The sequence below is a fragment of the Protopterus annectens genome, chromosome 7.part1 (assembly GCF_019279795.1).
Source record: "Protopterus annectens isolate FY-2018-M chromosome 7.part1, PAN1.0, whole genome shotgun sequence".
Lineage (NCBI taxonomy): Eukaryota > Metazoa > Chordata > Ceratodontiformes > Protopteridae > Protopterus > Protopterus annectens.
This window is the reverse complement of record NC_056740.1, coordinates 298,356,845-298,377,445: the sequence shown is the minus strand read 5'-3', so window position 1 is coordinate 298,377,445 and position 20,601 is coordinate 298,356,845. Positions and strand designations below refer to the sequence as shown.

General features: G+C 39.4%; 1 protein-coding gene across 2 annotated transcripts in view; it reads right to left on the bottom strand.

Annotated features, from left to right (window-relative positions):
* Positions 1-20,601, bottom strand: part of LOC122807739 (phosphatidylinositol 4,5-bisphosphate 3-kinase catalytic subunit gamma isoform-like) — a 782,658-nt gene that overhangs the window by 303,951 nt on the left and 458,106 nt on the right. For both annotated transcript variants that reach the window (XM_044078723.1, XM_044078724.1), the window contains exon 5: positions 987-1,081. In XM_044078723.1, coding sequence (XP_043934658.1) covers positions 987-1,081 — 95 coding nt within the window. The remainder of the gene's footprint in view (positions 1-986; positions 1,082-20,601) is intronic.

Genomic DNA, 20,601 nt, shown 5'->3' with positions numbered 1-20,601 from the left:
ACACAAGCATCCTCCAAAAGGGCCTCATAGAAACAGACAACTGGTGCCAGAGCCATGGCCTCAAGCTAAACACCAAAAAGTGTATAGTCATCCCCTTTGGCAAAAACAAAGTGCCCACAAATTACCACATAGGTGGTAATCCATTAAGTACAGAAGAAGTCATTAGGGACCTGGGGACCCAAGTTGATAGCAATCTCTCATTTGACAACCACGTGGCCAAAGTGGTTAGAAAAACATTTTATATAGCCCACCTAATCATGAAGGGATTCACATCTAGATCAGGGGAGGTCATCATGCCTCTTTACTCATCCCTCATCAGGCCCATAATTGAGTACAATGCCCCTTTTGGGATGTACCTTACCAGACACCTGCAGCAACTGGAAAGACCCCAAAAGTACCTCACCAAGAGGATCAAAGGGCTCAAACAGATGCCATATGCTGCCCGGTTAAAGAAACTCCAGCTCTACTCAGTGGCATACCGCCTGCTCAGAGGCGATCTGTGCCTGACATATAAAGCCATGTCCAACCCGGAATTAATGGACATGCTGCACCTCATAAAATCCAAATCCCATCGAGCTACGCACTCGAGAGACTTGAACCTCAGCACTGAAATAAATAGGACATGCTGGAGGGACAGATTCATAACCCAGAGGCTTCCTTCACTCTGGAATAAAATCCCAGTCCAGGTTAGGCAGAGTCCCACACTGACTCTCTTCAAGAGGAATCTTGATGAGTGGATGGGAGATCGTAGGTTTACCCTGGCTATCACTTCTGTGTCACTGTTAGACAGAGGCACAGTATACTAACCTCAAAAAAAGGCATAGCAAAATTAATTTAAAATGGGTGGCGAAAGCCAAACACACTCTGGCTAGGCTTATAAATGCCCTAGGGCAGATAGCCTAGTATGAATCTATGAACCTATATAGGTCCAAAACTAAAAGATAAAAGTAAATGCTGATGAGAGTGTTATAAAAATAAATTTTTACCAGTATTTTTCCTGCTCTGATCCGTGGGTTGTATGGTACTATGAACTCTTCTGGAAGATTTACATTTTTCAAAAGTTCCTGGAGCTGTAAGGCAGCTACAAAGAAAAAGAAATCAAGAGAGGTTAATGCAAAACTGTTCACAATACTATGCCGTTTTTATATTCTAAAGACCATTTATTAGAAATTGTTGGGAAAACAGCACAATTCTTACCTGGCTTCTATTAAGGGTACAGCAAATATTAATGTATTCTCCTCTGCAAACAATCTAACATAACAGGAGAAATAACTTCTTGAAGTAATCTGATTCAAAGAGCCAAGGTTTTCATAAAGATACTCTGTTAAAAAGTTAATTTGCTGGTAAGTATTTTATTCCACCAGCTCTACAGGAGTCCCTATGATGTTCCTGTCCACATAGCCTATTGGACCATCCATCCCCAAAGCAGCAAAAGTCAGATGGAAGAGAGCAGTCCATCTGTGATTCTTTCAGACAGGCATACCCTTTCCTCCCATAAGCTGCTCACATACTCATCATAGCTGCCTATTCAAAGAACAAAAGAAGTACACACACCAACACACACACTTCCTGTATCCCTAGATCAGCAGCAACATGCAGACCCAATGCAGAATGAGCCAAGAGGACCTCTGCAGGTGTAAGATGCACCCAGCTACCATTAGTTTTCGTCAGTGCCACAGGCCAGCAGTTTTCCTTCCCCAGAATGAGCAAGCTGTCTTCAGCCACTCAGTTTCATCCTCCCCTGCCCTGTTTGTCAGGCTCGCATGCTACTAAATGAATACAGATCACCCGGGTCACAGTCAGGGCTTCACCCTTTTACACTACTGTTCTGGGGTTATTTACTATGAAACACATGTGTATGTGTATATGAGTGCATCTTCACATGTGTGTGTGTGTGTGTGTGTGTGTGTGTGTGTGTGTGTGTGTGTGTGTGTGTGTGTGTGTGTGTGTGTGTGTGTGAATGAGCGAGCACATGTATGTTGTGTGTGTTTGCTCATTTTGATTAACCAGCATTCACAGAAATCTACCTTGTAAATTTAGCAATATCAGCTATCAAGATTGTAGAATTTATTCTTTCTGCAAAGTTCAATATTTATTGCTTTATGAATATTGCTACCATAATGATATATTTAAGTTGAAGTTCGGGCTTATTTAACCGCTTACCATAAAAGTAAACATAAATAATACATGCAAGCAGCACTATAATTAGTTCACTTGCGATAGAACATATTGAAGAGTGATTACTGAATAATCTGTAAAATAGTAAATAAATAAATGAATTAATAAGGTGAATCAGATGAATGGGTCTTTATGGTCTTCTATAAGTTGAGACTCATAAAGCCACCGTGGTAGTAAGTTCTACATGTAGAGGGCCTGACAGGTAGAGGAACACGTCCTAAATGATTCTAGTAATACCATCAAGATTACCAGCAAGGTAGCATAGCAAAGGATACCAACCACACAGTATGATTCCTGCAACTCCTTCAGGAGGATGACCATTGTCACAGAGGGAGATGAACAAACCAGCATGTTATATGTGATGTAGAACTATCACAGAGGCAGCGAAGGCTCTGAGGGACTGGAATACTATAATGGTGATGCTAGGAACCAGTTAATAGCTGCACTAGTTGTGGGTAAGTGCTGCAAAAGATGGGAGATATCCCATGAACAATAAATTCATTTTCATGAGACTCTTAAAGGATTTACTAACTCATTTACACAATTCCAAAATGTTTTCAAATGAGGATGATTTTTAAACACAAAATACTAAAAGTCAGATTTAGAATCTTTCCAGGTACCCGATAACTTATTTATCTTAAATATTTCATTTGGATATTATGTTTGCCAAAATGAAAATGTATTATTAGATCCACTTTTTAAAAGCTGTGTTTCTTTAATCATTTAAAATGAAATCACCAAATCTTATTCAATCATTTGTTTTTGTCATATTATGGTTGCAGGGAAGTCAGAACTTATCCTAGCATGGAGTGGGCACAAGACAAACAAATGATTCTGGATGAAACGCCAGTCCATTGCAGGATGTGCATGCACACACACACACACACACACACACACACACACACACACACACACGCACACACACACGCACACACACACACACACACACACACACACACACACACACACACACACACACACACACACACACACACGGAGGATTCACGTTTACTACAACTTGTCATTTGCAGTTGGAAAAAAAGGCAGATCACCCAGCAAAAAACCCATGTAAATACAGGTAGAGCATACAGATTCTATGTAGAAGCCTTACCAGCTGTGAATAGAACCTGATGAATAAGCACTGTAATATTGCAATCCTAACTGTTGCACCATCATACCACATATACTTATTCAGTCAGAGCTTATTTACTAGCAACACAACAGACATCACATGTACTTAGGAGGCATGGTACTATATCATTTCAGTCAGTTTCTCCTTGGTGATAATTCATATGACAGGTTCCCCATGAATAGCTCTCTCCATCCAACACCACTGGATCAGGTACACCATAAGCCTAGTTGAAGCAATGTGGTGTCCTATCTGTTATTTGAATAAGAAATGTATTGTGGCTGCTTTTCAGTGAATTTGCTTACCTTTTATGCTCATTTTCCATGACAGCACAGGGGATTCACAGTCAGCTGCATAGTGAGATGTCAAATGCAGCTTTCAGCTATTTCTACTGTCTGGCTGCCAGTGGCATGTCATGTGGCCAGACACCCTGAAACCATCACAACAAATCCACATTTGTTATCTTTGTTCTAAAACTTGGTATAAAATGGGATAAGGCAGAGTATTATTTGCTAAGATCCCAGAAGAAATCAGAAACTGAGTAAATACTGGCTAAGAAAGAATTCCATGCTACAACACATAAACCTAATCAGCTGACAGAACATTATGTACATGGAAAAGTAAAAAAAAAAACAAATAGAAAAGCAGAAGAAAAACTGATATTTAATTTGCAAGTTTCTGGGAACAGTAAATGTCATTGACTGAATGGTATAAATCAAATATGACTTAGACTTGTGACTGTATTCATCCAATCAGCTTTCAGTGTTAGGTGCATCAGGGAATACATCATGGAGGCCTTGGTGGGACAATTTGATCATTCTCAGTGGCTAAAACCGATGACATCACTTCATTCCAGGAATGACAATCAGACTAGCGATTAGAGGTTGGACAACTGAAATTAATTCTTCAGATACATGTCAGGCATTTATCACAATCATAGATTTTTCACAGTATTCCTGTCCTAATACTGACACTTCAGCAACCATAACAAAATACAAGAACACAATAGCATTCACAGAATGTAAACCAAAAGCATGTTGGATGATGGGAGAGAACCCTACAGGGAAGCAGGCATAAAGTTAGATATTTAGTTATGGTACACTCTTCACTTCTCTTATGCTAATACCTCTCAACTGTACAGATTTTTGCAGAATGTCCTGATTTTTGCCTTATATTTTTGGTCTGTTTTTTATAAATTTGAGGCTTTCTGGCAAATTATTGGCAATTCATAAAGACTGAAGTTAGAAAATAATGACAGACATTTGAATTTTAGACTTCATACCCTTCAGAAAATTCATGCTAATGCAAAACCTGTTATTCTATTAACTTTCTAAGCTTGTAAGAGCAATATTTAAAAATCGCCCCTATTTGTATCACTTTTTTCATGTCTTTGTCCAGATTTCTCACTCTAAGAGGTTGAGAGGTATATGCTATGTTTCTTTATTTAGTCTTGAGTTTCTAAGATAATAAGTTGTAGGAATAATATCAACCCATAATCTTCCTCGGTATTGAAAAGAAAACCAATATTCTACCCTCACCTTGCAGACATGCCCAGAAAATAATGAAGAAGCCAAATCTCCCCCTTAAAAGAAAGTTAAAAATGACCAAAATGGCAGTAATACCAGCTCAGAAATACAGTCCAGTTTGATTGGTCGAAAGCTGATAAATACTGTCAAACAAATAATAAATATAGCAACTGATATAATAAGCAAACCTGTTTTTATCCATAAATACAGCATAATATTACTAATAGAACCAATTCATATAGTACAATAAACTAACACAATGTCAAGGAAGTACCCTATGAAATAGATGTTCTTTAGGGCTCCAAAATAACTCTAGGGAGGTCTACAAGGTTGCAGATTTCATCCAAATTCAATAGAGAAAATAATTTAATCCAAAATGTTGTATCCAATACCTGAAGATCAATCACTAGCAGCCCCAACCACAATGGATGAGCAGAGCAGCCATGTTGCCTGACAGAGAACCAGTAATTATTTTATGTAAGCAGAACCCATCCTATGTAGGGCTCAGTAAGTGAGAAACAATACAACATATTTAGATTTAAAAGCCACCAACATTATACAAATAATACAAGCACAGGTGTAATATAAGACTAGTATGGGATGCCAATGAACAACTGTGCTGCTGCATTCTGCATATCTTGAAGGTGGTGCTAAAGATATGATTGCATCTTAACCACAACATCTAGTGCAGTGGACGAAAAGGAAAAAAAAATGTCCAGATAGCAAGCACAGTTATAAACCTGGGGAAGAGTTTTGGAAAGTGTGACAATCCCACTGAGAGCTTCTCCATCATTTCCTTTTAAAGATATTTTAGGCAGCAAGGTGGGCACATGCAGAATGCTAACATGTTGATACAACATCTTTTAGTACAAAAGGTTTACTGTCATGGCTTCCATAGTTCCTGGAAAATGAGCTTTTCCAGAATGTCAACACCATTAAGTGGAAGGTCCTGAGGGAAAACTGTATTAAAATCCAAAGACAGTACCACTTGCTCAAAACTGAAAGGGGGCTCTAAAACAGTGAGAACACTACTCATTTATAAAATATCATCTTTCTGTGGAATAAACCCCCTTGCAAATTATGTCAGAATCCTAAATACTCTATGCCTTAGAGCTTCAATGGTCAGATTATTTAGTCAAGTGAAGACTTAAGAGAATAATAGTAGAAGAACAGGTCAAAGGTCCAGTAACCTCATGATAAAACCATTTTCCTCAGAAGTGTGTAGGTACTCATAGGTTCATAGGTTCATAGGTTCGTACTAGGCTATCTGCCCTAGGGCATTTATAAGCCTAGCCAGAGTGTGTGTGGCTTTTGCCACCCCTTGGGATGAGAATACTACGCCCATTTATGGTTTAGTTTACTGTGCCTCTGTCTAGTAGTGACACAGAGATGACCCCCGGGGTAAACCTACGATCTCTCATCCACTCGTCAAGATTTCTCTTGAAGAGAGCTAGTGAGGGGCTCTGCCTAACGTGGACTGGGATTCTGTCCCAGAGTGTAGGGAGCCTCTGGGTTATGAATCTGTCCCTCCAGCACATCCTATTTATTTCTGTGTTGAGGTTCAAATCTCTTGCTCTCATGGCTCTGATGGATTTGGATTTTCTGAGGTGCAGCATGTCCATTAATTCCAGATTGGACATGGCCTTGTACGTCAGGCATAGATCACCTCTGAGTAGGCAGTATGCGACTGAATAGAGCTGGAGTTTCTTCAGCCGGGCAGCATATGACATATGTTTGAGACCCTTTATCCTCTTGGTGAGGAACTTTTGGGGTCTTTCCAACTGCTGCAGGTGTCGGGTAAGATACATCCCAAATGGGGCATTGTACTCAATCATGGGCCTGATAAGAGAAGAGTACAGTGGCACAATGACCTCTCTTGATCTGGATGTGAATCCCTTCATGATAAGGTGGGCTGAATATAGAAGGTCTTCCTAACCACCTTGGCAATGTGAGTGTCAAATGAGAGGTTACTGTCAACTTGGGTCCCTAGGTCCCTGATTACCTCTTCCGTACTTAATGGATTACCACCTGTGTGGTAATTTGTGGGTACCTTGTTTTTCCCAAAGGGTATGACTATACATTTTTGGCGTTCAGTTTAAGGCCATGGCTCTGGCACCAATTATCCATTTCTATGAGGCCTCTCTGAAGGATGCTTGTGTCCGGTGGAGTATCAATTATGGCGCCCAGTTTGCAGTCATCTGCGAACTTTGTCAGCCACAATCCACTTATGTTTGCTTGCACCTCAGAAAAATAAATGCCGAATAAGAGGGGTCCCAGGACTGTGCCCTGTGGGACACCGCTTGTGACTGGCTTAGAGTCTGACATGGCTCCAGCAATTCTGACCTTGTGGGTTCTGTCCTTGAGCCAGTTTGCAACCCATCTTGTGACATATGGGTTTACATTTAAGCTGGTGAGTTTGTCTATGATGCCCGAGTGGGGTATTGTGTCAAAGGCTTTTGCAAGGTCAAGGTAGGCTGTGTGAACTGCCTTACCCTCATCAATGGCCTTAGTGACTGTTTCAAAAAAGTCGACCAAGTTCAAAAGGCAGGATCTGCCCTTGACAAAGCCAAATTGGGTAGGATCCAATGTCTGTAGGTCCCCAATGTCTTTGCTTATGAGTTCCATAATGATCCTTTCCATAGCTTTGCAGACCAGGCTCGTCAAGCTTATGGGGCGGTAATTTCCAGGGTCCGTAGAAGCACCGCCTTCGTGGAGTGGGACCACTGTTGCTGTACGCCACTCTTTGGGTACGTATCTTGTAGTAAGGCTAAGATTAAACAGCAGCCTTATGTGTGGATTTAGTTCCTCTTGGAGTTCATGTAGCACGCAGCCCGGGACACCGTCCAGTCCCATTGATGCTGTGTTTTTAGCTTTGGAGAGGGTGGCTCTCACCTGGGCATCTGAGATGTTAGGGAGGCTACACTCTGCTGGGATAGATATTTCTCCTTTTGGGGAGGAGGGGGTGGAGAAATTTGCACTGAACGTGTCTGCCAGAATGTTGGCAATGTCTGTGGGCTCAGTGTATTTTGTGTCATTTTGGACTAACTCTGAGCATATCTGGGAGTTTCCACCCAGGTTTCTAACATAGCTAAAGAAGGCCTTGTGATTGTCTTTTGTGCCTTTTGCGATTTTTCTCTCAAAGTTGGCCTTGGATGATTTTATGAGTGATCGTAGTTTTTTGCTAGTACTGATCAGAGATGCCTTCCCTTTTAGGGATTTTACTCTGTCATGTAGTAGCTTCCTCCTCCTGTTGTAAAGTTTGTTAATGGCTGGGGTCCACCAGACAGGGTGCCTGCCTTTGGGGGAATGGGTCTTGGTTTTATTAGGGATTGCATGATCCATGCATTCTTGAAGGTGCCCGTAGAAGGCATTTATAAAGGATTCAGCGGTGTGGGTTGTGGTTTCCACTGGCCCAGGGGCCTTGAAGGATACCACTTCAGTCTTAAGAAGTGTGAAGTTGGCTTTTGAGAAGTTCTTCACTGTGGTCTTTTGTGCAGTGGGTGGGGGCGGGATGTGGATTTCCAGTGAGATTAATTTATGGTCTGATCTCACCAATGAGGGGTATACTTCCGGTGTGGAGCATTTTGTCCCCATGTTTGTGATAATCAGGTCTAGTATATTATCTCCTCTTGTGGGAGTGGTGACTAGTTGTTCCATTGCATTTGAGTTTATGAATTCTAAGAACCTTTGGGCTAGGGTGTTAGGGCTTGAGTAATGTTCCCAGTCTATGTTTGGGTAGTTGAAGTCTCCCAATATGATGGTATTTGGTGAGACATTCATACTCTCCAGTGTCTTCAGGAAGGCTGAGTGGGGTTCCTGAGTTTGAGAGGGTGGTCTGTAGCATGCTACAACCTGTAGGGCAGTTTTGCCTATGGTTAGTTGGACCTGGATGGTCTCCGATGCTTCATGCGTTGCCACTAACCTGGAGGTGTGGGTATCTTTGATGAATATGGATACTCCCCCTCCTTTTGTGGTTCGGTCCAAGTTTTGGGGCCGGAAAGCATGATATGAGGTAAAACCTGGTAGTGCTGGGGTGCTCTCAGGAGCCTTGAACCAGGTTTCAGTCACTGCACAGACATCGATGTTCTCCATACTGAGGAGGGCTTCGAGAGCATGCATCTTGAGGTTTAGACTTCTGGCATTGAGCAGCATTACCCTTAGTTTTTTTTCACTTGTGTTTTCCAGGAAGGTGGGTTTGTCTTTTGAGCCTTGCCTAAAAAAGGCACTATGGGGGTGGCAAGAGCCTTGGCCAATATCCGGAAGCCCAGGGGTGACAGGTGAAAGCAATCCCTTGTGAAGCAGCGTGGCTTGTCAAGCATGTCATCCCAAGCAGACAGACATTGGATCCCCTTAGAATGACACCAGTAATTAAGCCAATTGTTAAAGCTGATCATTTTGTCTTTGTACTGTGGCATCATTCTTGGTGAGGGTAAGATGCTGCTCAGGGTCAGGGTCATACCGGCCTGGGCTACATAATCAGAGAGCTCCTCTATGTCTCTTTTCATGGAGTCCAGGGAGGTACGTCTCAGGTCATTCACACCAGCATGGACAATGACTGAGTCGTATTTGTACTTGCTTTGGAGTGACCTGAGTGCTTGTGTTATGTGGTGGATTCTAGCGCCCGACAGGCAGCTTACTGTAACCTTTTCCTTGTTCGGTCTGGTGAGCGGGACGTCAGTGTGTCTGACTATGGTGTCGCCTATTACAAGTGTATCTGGCATGTTGTTTGGCCTTAAGGGCTGTGACTGTTTAGCACACTGACTTTGTGAACTATGTGTTGCATGTGGTATGTCTTGAGGTAATTGATGTTCAACCACATTGATATTTTAACATTATGTGCACTGCTGGAAGTCTGAACATCCCCTTTCACACTACCTTTCACACTAGTGCTTTCTATGCCCTCAAAACCACAGAAATGAGCCTGGCTGTGTGGCAGAAAGGAATAAATCCATGACTATGATCCAGATGGCATCAGTTTAATTAGTGGGTCAGGCATTGTAGATTCAGGTAGGGAGAGGTAGGATTTATTTATTTATTTTTATTTTTATTTTACATTTGTTGACCGGGATAGTCTAACTGGATTTATGTCCATTTTCAGTAGAGTCCCGGGGAGATAAGCTCCAAGAGATTACTAGACTACTAACATACAGGTACTGGTTGTTATACAGTTAAATACTACAAATTTTAAACAGTTCAGGAATCTTCACAGTTTCTACAAAAAACATGTTACAAGCATTAGATAAGATATTCTAGACTTTATGTACGAGACTTCATTAGTAACTAGAAAGTAATTGTTAAATGCTTACTTCAAGTTTCAACAGTTCAGCAATGCTCACAGTTTAAACAATACTTGTTGCCTACCTTAGGTAGGATGTTTTAGAATTATATGCAGAAGAATTTAACTAGGTGTTTAAATTATATCTATTAGGATAAGATATGTTTTTGCCAAGGATAGACCTTGATCTAAAAAGACACAGATAGAGCAGGAATTAGGTCTTAAGAGAGGGTATTTGGGATATATTATGAGATTAGTCTGGATTTGTACAGGGACACAATCAATGGGTTTTAAGATAGAGTTTCAGATTGTGTTTAAAAAGTGTAAATGAAGACAGTGATGTAAGTTCTGGGGGAGTTGGTTTCAATACCTTCCAACTGCATTTGAGAACAGAGCATCTCCTGCCATGTTATTAGATTTACATGTTGATACACGTAGTTTATTAGATGAGTGTAAAGTTGAAAGGTTCTTATATTGGGTAATGAGACTAGCAAGTATTGGGGTATTGGTAGGTTGGAAAAGGGTTTTGTGCACAATGGTGAGTTGTTTAAAGTGAATCTGATTCAGAAGCTCTAACCAGCCTAATTGTTTCAGATTATGGCAGTGATGGGTCCTAAAGGAGTAAGCAGTAGCAAATCTGGCAATGCTATTGTAAGCGTTGGCTAGCTTGTTAAGGTTATTTTTTGACAAGTTAGTATATATGGAAGAAGCATAAAGAAGTGTGGAGATAAGGTGGGAATAGACAATAGTGGTTCTGGCTAGTGGGGAGAGAAAGGGTTTTATCCTATAGAGGGAGCCTAGTTTCCTGCTGACAGTTTTTATGGTATTGTTGATATGGGTTTCAACGTTCAGGTTGTTATCAATGGTTACCCCTAGAAGTTTAGTTGTTGGATCCGGAGATATGAGTGTACCATTATTGGATAAGACTGAAAAGTTCATTGGGAGTGATTTATGGGTAGGAGTGAAGAGGAGGAGCTTGTTTTTTGGGGGGATTCAAGAGGAGGCAGCATTGTAGAAAACAATTTTCTGTTTTATTGAACATTGTCTGAGTTAGAGTCTGTAGTTGGGATTGAGATTTAGTTGAGCAGATTATTGTCGAATCATCTGCGTATTGTACACAGTTAAAGGAATAGCTAGGGTGAGGTAATTGATAAATATTGAGAAAAGGAGGGGGCCCAATATAGAGTCCTGAGGAACACCTAGGGTAACTGGAAGATGGGCTGAGAGGTTGTCCCATAGCACTGCCTGCTGTCTATTATCAAGGTAGGACTAGAACCATGTTATAGTCTTTGTGTCCAGAGAGAAGGATTTTAGAATATTGAGAAGTAAGTGGTGGTTGACCATGTCGAATGCTTTTGAAAGGTCGATGAAAAGTGCTGAAGAGAGAAGATTGTTATTACGGTTTTTATTGATGCTGTCAGTGAAGGATAGGAGTGCAGTTGTTGTACTGTGGAAAGGCCTGAAGCCATGTTGAGATTTGGCCAGTAAATTGTTCTGGAGTAGGTGGTCTAGTAACTGTTTGCGGATGCACTTTTCCATTATTTTAGCTAATGAGGAAAGTAGAGCTATAGGATGATAGTTAGAATATTCTCTGGAGTTTCCACCCTTGTGTAGGGGAATAATTTAGGAGATTTTCCAGATGGTGGGAATAGTGCTTTCTTGTATGGTTCTATTTATCAGCAATGATACAGGATAAGCTATGACTTTGGCTGCCTTTTGCAGGTATTCAGCAGGTAGCTGGTTAGCTAAGGGGGTAGTAGGTTTTAGTTTACTTAAGAGGTTGCAGATGAGGGAAGTTGGGACAGGTTGCAGGTTTAGAGTTGGGAGAGAGTTAGTAGTATTGATTGGAAGGACAGAGCTATCGACTGTTAGTTGATTAGCAAGTGTTTGGATGGTCTCAGTGAAGAAGGTATTAAAAGCATTAGTAGTTTGCTTTGGATTGTCAGAATTTGATCCTATAGGGTGTGGTGTTGCGGATTGGCCTGGTTGAAGTAGTCTGTTTATGCTAGCCCAGAACTTTTGTGAATTATTTTGGTTGGTCTGTTGGAGGTGGAAGTAAAAGTTTTTTTTTTATCTTCGAGTATAGCTTTCTTAGTCTCATTTCTTTTTTCCTGAATTGTTATTGGTCTACGGGGTTTTTAGTTGTTTTCCATTGTACCCAAACTTTATTTCTCTGTTGAATTTTCTGCCTGGTTTTCTTTGTAAGCCATGGGGCAGGTTTAGATTTAATTTTGATGGAACGCTTTGGTGCATCGTGGTTAAGGATTGTTAAGAATTTTGAGTTAAAGTAGTTAGTTGCTTTGTCAAGTGGGAGGCATTTTATAAGTGACCAATCACATTCTTTTAGTTCAGCTTGGAAGTTATCGGGGTTAAAGTTTCTGTTGCTTCTTATTGTTTTATATATGGTTAGGTTGTGTGAGCTCGACATTTGCCTGATTATGTAAGTGAGCGAATGGTCACTTACATCATCAGGGAGGGTCCCTACATTATAGAGTTGTTGGTGATTATTTATTAGACTCCAGTCTAGGATGGATTCTTTGTTATTGGGTTTATTAAGTCTGGTTGGGGAGTTAATTGTTTGTGAGAAGCCATTAAGGTTAATATGGGAGGTTGGTGATTCAGTAGAGCAGTCCTTCCAGTCTATATTAAAGTCTCCAAGAATTATTGTCTCTTCCAGAGTGGTAATGTTGTTACCAGGGGGCAAGTAGATAATATTATATTTAGGGATTTGCTGGGATTAAGTTGACGTTTGGTGCTAATGATTTCTGCATTGTTTTCAGAAGAGGAACCAAAATCTAGTATATATATATATATATATATATATATATATATATATATATATATATATATATTTTTTTTTTTTTTTTTTTTTATTTGTAGCCCTTCTTTATAGAGGATAGTAACACCCCCTCCTTTTTTTACTTTGCAGTCTTGTCTCAAGATGTTGTACCCAGATGGAATAATTTCAACATCTTTTGTAGTGGGTTTTAGCCATGTTTCTGTTAAACAAAGTATATCAAAGGAATGAACATCCAGGAGAGCATGGAGGTGGGCAATTTTATTAGTTATGCTGCGAATATTGAGGTGAGCTATATAGAGTGAGTTGGGAGATTTAGATGGGATATTTGAGGTAGCAGGAATATGAGTTTTTGGTTCTGTGCTTGTTTTTGCACTGGTCCTGGTTTAGGATGAATGTCCCCATCTAGTACGGAGAGGTGTAATAGTGTGTTTAAGGGATTGTGGAGGTTAATGTAATGGTGAAGAGTTTTTTTAGATTTTAGATAGTTGTATTTGATATGGGTCAGTCTGTGATATTTAGCAGGTAAATAGCTAGGTAAAGATGTTATATTTATGTGTTCTGGGGAGTTAATTAGAGGTATAGTACTTGTTTGTGCATTAGAGAAGTTCAGCTGTAAATATTTTGACTGTTCATATGAGGTTAACAGGTAGATTGCTGTTAGAGAAAGTAGGAGAAAGACAATGATTAGGAGCCTTAGTTGAATTTGGAAAGGTTGTGTTTGCATGGTGACTAATAAGCTTACTGGTGTTCTTTAATGGGGAGGAGTTATACTAGGGGTGATTAAAGAGAGGTGTATGTAGAATGTTAACAAGATGACTATTGTGATTGGATTGGAGAGGAAGAGGAAGAGTGTGTGGTGAGGATGTATAAGCTTAGGAGCAGTAGGCGTGGGTGGGAATTGGGGGTAGGGTAGGAGAGCGGAGTTTGCCCTCAGGGCGAACGGAGAGGGTAGAGACAAGAGAGGCAAGAAGCTGAAAAGAACAATCAGTTGAAGCAGGGATTAACCCTAAATACTGGAATAAAGTTAAAAGAGTCAATAATAGAGCTATTTGGTGGGTGTGTGAGAGCTAACCATAAAAATAAATAGATGTTATGGGATACAGTTTAATAGCAAGTCTGTGGATAAAACAGTATATAGCAAAGGTGTAGTGCAGGTCAGGAGAAGGCTTCAAGGCCTGGAAGGGACAAGTCTGCTACCTGGTGGCCCAAATTAATTTATTGTAAGCAGTGTAAAAAGGGAGGGAGTTTAGGTTCCTAATGCAAGAAAAGGAGTAGTGGTTCTGAGTGTCTTTAAATGGTGGAAAAAGTAGATTAGACTGGTTACAGAGTGAGGAGGGAGTAAAGCTGCTGGTTTTCCTGGTTAGCACTTTATAACCACCTAGATCTAATAATAAGTTATAGGCTATACTGGCCGTGATAGTTTAGACACATACTTTCATGCTCCCTTTACTAAGAAAGTACTGCGGAGACTGAAGGGAGTTTGGACAGGGTCCTTGTTCTTCAGGTTGTAAGTTTCTGTGTCCTAGAGCAGTGTACTCAGATTGGAGAGCTGGGATTGTTTTAGGAGGAAAAGAGAGAGAGAAAAATCGTAGAAACAAGATATTTAGTTTAGTATCAAAGGCATTGTAATTAAACAGAATATTACAAGCATATAATCACATAGAACTGTACAAACATGTAGTTCAGGCTATCATGTTCTCAAGTTGTCTAGAAATATGCATCACTCCTTACAAGTCTTCTAATCAGTATTATAGCAAGTCCTTATCAAAAGTAAGTCAGCAAAATTCTGGTCAAATCTTATTATTCTAACTAGGCTAGGAACAAGACTATAGGAAGTTACAAGGTATATATCCAGTTAGGTAACAATGATAGCTGTAAAGTTATCATTAGCACTAACACTATAGAGCAATAACTATAACTAGAGCTTAACTATAGCATACATTAATAATGTAGTTCACGCTTTTTATTAACAGCTCATATATATAAATAAATAATGCAGATAGTAACTATATATGTAAGCCTATATGTGCTTAATGAACATAAGTATTGTAAAAGCATAGCATGGTTAAATAAGCATATACAATTATTCCTGTATGAATGCTATCTGCCAAAACATTTACAATTGTTACAGCACTCCCAATGTTTTTAATCATAGACCTGAAACAATAACCTTAAGTTGACATTGCAGGGAAGTTGATTTCTCTAACTTAATGCAGGGACCTTGGACGTAGTAAATATGTGGGAGCGTTAAGAAAAGTAAAGACTCAAGACTACATTAAATGACCACTCATATGGGGTATCTGATTTAAGGTGGTGCAGCTTTTACATCAATGTTTAAGACTTAAGAACACCCTTCAGGTAGTGTACTGTAAAAACAAATTCACTTAGTAATACTTAAAGTCAGTATGTCTAATGGTACACTAATTCACTGAGGATGGACCTGAATTCTAATGTAGAAGCTGTAGGTGTGGATATTTAGCTAAGGCAAAGCTCAAGTTTAGAGTTAGCCTCTCTGTTCATGTTTTCTTTTATTGTTATCTATATTGGCTAGTTGTGGTGCAGTCCTAGTGTTCTCACATATACCTCTTATCCTTGTTGAAATTTACAAATGCTACTTGTGTAAAAATCAGCCACTTTTGTATGTTTCACATTAAATTAGCTAGCAGAGTTGCAGTTAGTGATTACCATAAGCACCTATTACTCTAGATGCAATCTTAAATGTAGGCAAGTACATCTCCTCATTTATTTCTTAGTCTGTTTTTAAACTATATTGGCTAGAATATTCTGTTATGGCTTTCCGGACACTCCGCTAATCTGTGGTGAAGATGTAAGTAAGAGCCAAATTATGACCGCACAGGTATCCCAGCCCTGATACCGCTCTGCTATTGCGTGCTCTAAATGTAAGTGGAAGTTACAGCAAATTGATCTTATTGTGAAGACAACAATACAGAGACCATATTTAGTAAGATGCTGTTTAAATAAGGTTCTTACGTTTAGAGCAGCGTGAGTTAGGGAAACAATAATAGTGTGGAAAACAGCTGTGGCTGAGCACAATTGTACAAACTCTACTTGTGCTTAGAATTCCCTATTGCTTATCCTGGAGGGAGGGAGAGGTGATTCCAGTTGACCTATCACCACCATGCAAGTAGATGATTATGCATCACCAAACACATAAATGGATTGTGTAGACTTTGTCCTTCCATGTGTAGTAGCACACATGGCAGGGGGAAGGAAGAGAAAGCCCCCACATTTAACCATCTATTAAGCTTAGGGCTTAAATTAAAAAATGCCTGAGTATCTGCATTAATGAGGATGTTCCTGTAAGCAGAGAGACAGATCAGGGGTGTGGCAACAGCAAGAGGTCTGCGAGTTATGTGTTGGACTTTAAGGCTATAGGAGATGCTCAATGTGTGTGTGTGTGTGTGTGAGAGAGAGTGTGTGTGTGTGTGTGTGTGTGTGTGTGTGTGTGTGTGTGTGTGTGTGTGTGTGTGTGTATATATATATATATATATATATATATATATATATATATATAAAAAATTTCTTCTGTGGGCCTTGGGCTACCAGTCAGTATTGTCTATGCTGTTGGGCTTGTAAACCACATGGCAGACAGTAGTCTGCAGTAATGGATAGTGGTCTCTTTAAAGCATGTAAAGCAACCTTCATGTCTACTTGTATGACAGCTTCTTTTGCTTGGCTCTCTCATCTAAATTGGTGTACATGAAGTCACTGGTGATGACAAAATGGGTGTAACTTGTGAGAAGAAGGTTGATGACTGATGGCAAGGCAGTAAAAAGCAAAAAGAAGAAGTCCAGGAAATAGGAATGTTCCAAAGAGCAGTAAAAACCTTCTGTAGCTACTCAGGGAAAGGGAAGGTATAGCATTTTAGAAATAGATTGTTTAGTCATAACCATGAAGCACCTTTTACCATCAATAATAATGATCCTATTTTTAACCAGGTAGAGCCACTGGATGCACAGTCCATTTTCAAGGGTGACCCAGAAGTAATGTCTGGTTTAAGTGACTTGCTTAAGGTCACACAGGACGCAAATGAGAGCTGACAGAATCAAACCCTGTACTACAGGCACTAAAGCTCGAACCTTAACCTATAGATCAACTGTCCGACAAAGTCAGTCAGTGTTTGCCATTTATGCTTACAAAGCAAGACACAACTATGACTGATACTAAAAAAGGGTCCTTGCTTATCATTAGCTACACCCTCTGCCTAAAAGCTTACCCAAAGGATGCATTTGCAAAAAGTGCAGACTCCCTCATCACTATCTATTTATCTATCTACTTATTCATTTAGTTGTTTATATTTGTTTACCGAGTCATGCATTGATCAATATTGACCAATTTCCGGCCCAGCCTGGTTAAAAAACAAAACATTTCACAAATAGAAGAGGCAGAAATGTAAGCAGCAGACTTGTTCAGATTAGTTACATAGAACAAAATATGTATGTGCATTCTAGTAAAGAAAGAAGAGCACAATGTACAAACACACATTAGATTCTAAAGTGGGACAGCCTTCAGTAATTTTGTGAGAGGAAAAGAGAAAAGAAAGAAGACCGTGATAGCGTGTTAGGTGATATGTCCTGCGTTGAAGCAGGAGCATTTGATTTGGATGAAGAGGTGTTTTTTGAGTTGCATTCTCAATTTGGAGTAAGTGTTGATTTCCTTCAGCTCGGCGGGGTGAGCTTGCCAAAAAGTAAGTGCCTGACAAGGGAATGTGTGTGCAGTGCTGTGCAGTTTGGGTCTAGGGGTAATGAGAGTTGGTGGGCCTTGTGACTAGTGGCTCAGGCTGTATGAGGTGATTTTTCATGAGATTTAACTGCAAGGGAAATAAATGGCTGGAGTTTGAGTAGTTTGTAGAGTTTGGATGCTTTTTTATGGGTAGCCATTTGGCTTTTACATGGGTGATACAATGATACTCACAGTGGGGTGAATTTGTAATGAATCAGAAGATGCTGTTGGAGATTGTCTGATGTTGTTTTTCTTGGAAGAAGTTGCGAAAATAGGTAGTCCATCTAGCTGAGAGAGAACTCTTTTGCTGACGGTGGCTGTGGCTGGTTGAGGTAGAAAAGAGATCTTTTTGGCCCAGAAGAGGAGGGAGTTTATATTTGTTTTCACTCAATGTGAGAATGGAAATTTAGAGATTGCTCAAACTATAATTCTACAGATTTGAAGGACAAGGCTGTTTCTATTATATGTTTGTTTAAGTCAGGAATAGTCAGAGTTAGGTGATTGATAACTTTTCTATGAACTTCCAAAAAGCATAGATTTGGTCTTGGAGGGGTTGAGAAGTAGTGTATGGTTTATAAGCCACTGGTTTAGTTCATGTAAGTCTGGCTGGAGTTGGGACTGAATATAGTATAAGTTACTTCATCAGTAAATGACCATATCACTAGCATAAAGGACAGTGGGAAATCACAAGGATATTTATTAATGAATATGGGGAAGAGGGGCAAGCAAAAATACATCCTTGTGGTACACTTTTGATAATAGGTACCGATTCTGATTGAGAGGATCTTATTTTAATTCTTTCTATCATCTGTTTCCTGCAATATATTAAGCTGAGGAGCTACTTCAATAAATGGAAGTAATACTAAGTATGAGTATGGAAAGTAATTTGCATGTATGACAGTTCAGGTATATGTACAGCATTTCCTGGAAGAAGTATAAGTGCATTTCTATAACTTGTGTTGGGAGTGTGGTTTATTTTTATTTACTGTCATGGTATAGCTTGCTTATAAACGAATACTGCTCTTACTAGTTTAACATGTAATGTTCAGAAACCTCGGACTCAAAATTTGCACTGCTGACCATCAACTAATATGTGATGGGTAATTGGCTGTAACATTACACAATACATGCCCATGGTTGCCTTGGGTAATAACCAAACACTGCACACAAAAATAATCTTTATACTGCATAGCTCCAGATCAGAATTAAAACCATTGGGTTCCCAGGATTTCACCCACTTAGCCATAGGTTGAGGATGGCATAATGGTTAAGGTGCTTACCTCACAGACACAAGGTACAGGGATTGATTCTCATCTTTGAAGAAAAATCAGTGATGCTTAAAGGGCCAGATAGCCTAGTACTTACCAATGAACCTTTCTTAATTCAATGTGCTCCAGTGCATCTTACTAACAGTAACTGAAAATTATCCAAGAGTATTTTCTATTCAGACATCCATACTATGTTGTCTAACAGGTGTCAAGGATATTTCTGCAGAACCAACATCTCTTCTCCATCTTTACAGTAACACTTTCATCAGTTACATTAGTTAACACACCAAAAATACAAGTAATGTGTACCCTTAAAATAAGCTAACAATTAAATATTTTGTATGGCAACAATAGTTTGAACAGTAGTTGTTTATTCATATTTGTCTACTGAGTTAGTAATTAAGTTTAATTGAGTTGATTAATATTTACAAAATTCAGGCTCAGCATGGGTGAACTACAAAACATTTCACAAACAAAAAAGGCATATTATTTACATAGAAAAACTGTATATGTACATTCTGGTAAACAAGCAAAAGGAGGATGCCAACAATTGTGTGTACACTACTTCGATATGTATGCCCTTAAGATAATAAACAAACTGCCACCCACAAGCATTTAAAACTGAATACTGTTCATAGGTTCATAGGTGTGTACTAGGCTAATGGCCCTGGAGCCTTTACAAGCCTAAGCCATAGGATTACCCTGGCATAGTGCCACCCAACCTTAGTTCCCAGTGCCTCTGTCGAGTAGAGCCATTGGAGTTTTCCCAGGGGTGAATTTTCTGTTTCCCATCCACTCATCAAGATTGCTTTTGAAGGGGGTCAGCGAGGTGCTCTGCTTGACATGTATGGGAACTCTATTCCATAGCACGGGCAGTCTCTGTAATCCTTTACTTGAAACAATAGGTATACAAACAGTTTTACATTTGCAGAAACATCAGGAATTAAATGGTTTTAAACTAAAATATGACATATAGAAGAATTCTAACACCTTATCTGGGCCTGTTATTACCAGCAGCTAAAAGGCTTACTAAATTCCAACTCTAACTTTAAAATCCAAACTTCTGTATACTTTTATAAGTTAATTTTAGATCGAAATCTGTTTTAGGAATGGAACCTGCTTCTGCACATTCCAGAAGTAAGATTGTTACTGACTATCAATCTCTCTTACTACATAACAGTCACAGATGCTGTTTCCTGCTTTTTCTTCAATTTAAAATTGCCTGTTTCTGTGGTCACATACCTCCTGGAGGATCCAAATAAAACATATTCTTTGAGCATTTCAAGCAGCATTAGATTTTAAGGTCTGCAATATGTTCACATTTAAGAATCCAGCATCATTCATTAACAGCTCTGCTTCATTTCTATTGAAAGCAATGGCAAAGTTTGTGTACTACACATTTTACATGATATACATTTAACTGAAAATAGCAATCACAGTTTTATTTACACATTTATTATGACAAAATGCATTTACCTCTGCTTAATTAAACTTTCATTATGTTTTTCTGGAAGATGGTTGCAAACTTTATTCACCTTTTTATATGTATAGTACCACTACTCTGCCCTGGTATAGCTATTGTTACCTGTAAAGTAGTATAATTACTAAACCATGACAAGACAGCCGCTAGTAGAGACAGTAAAGAATAACATGGTGGATAAACAGAGTAATAAAAACCAAGG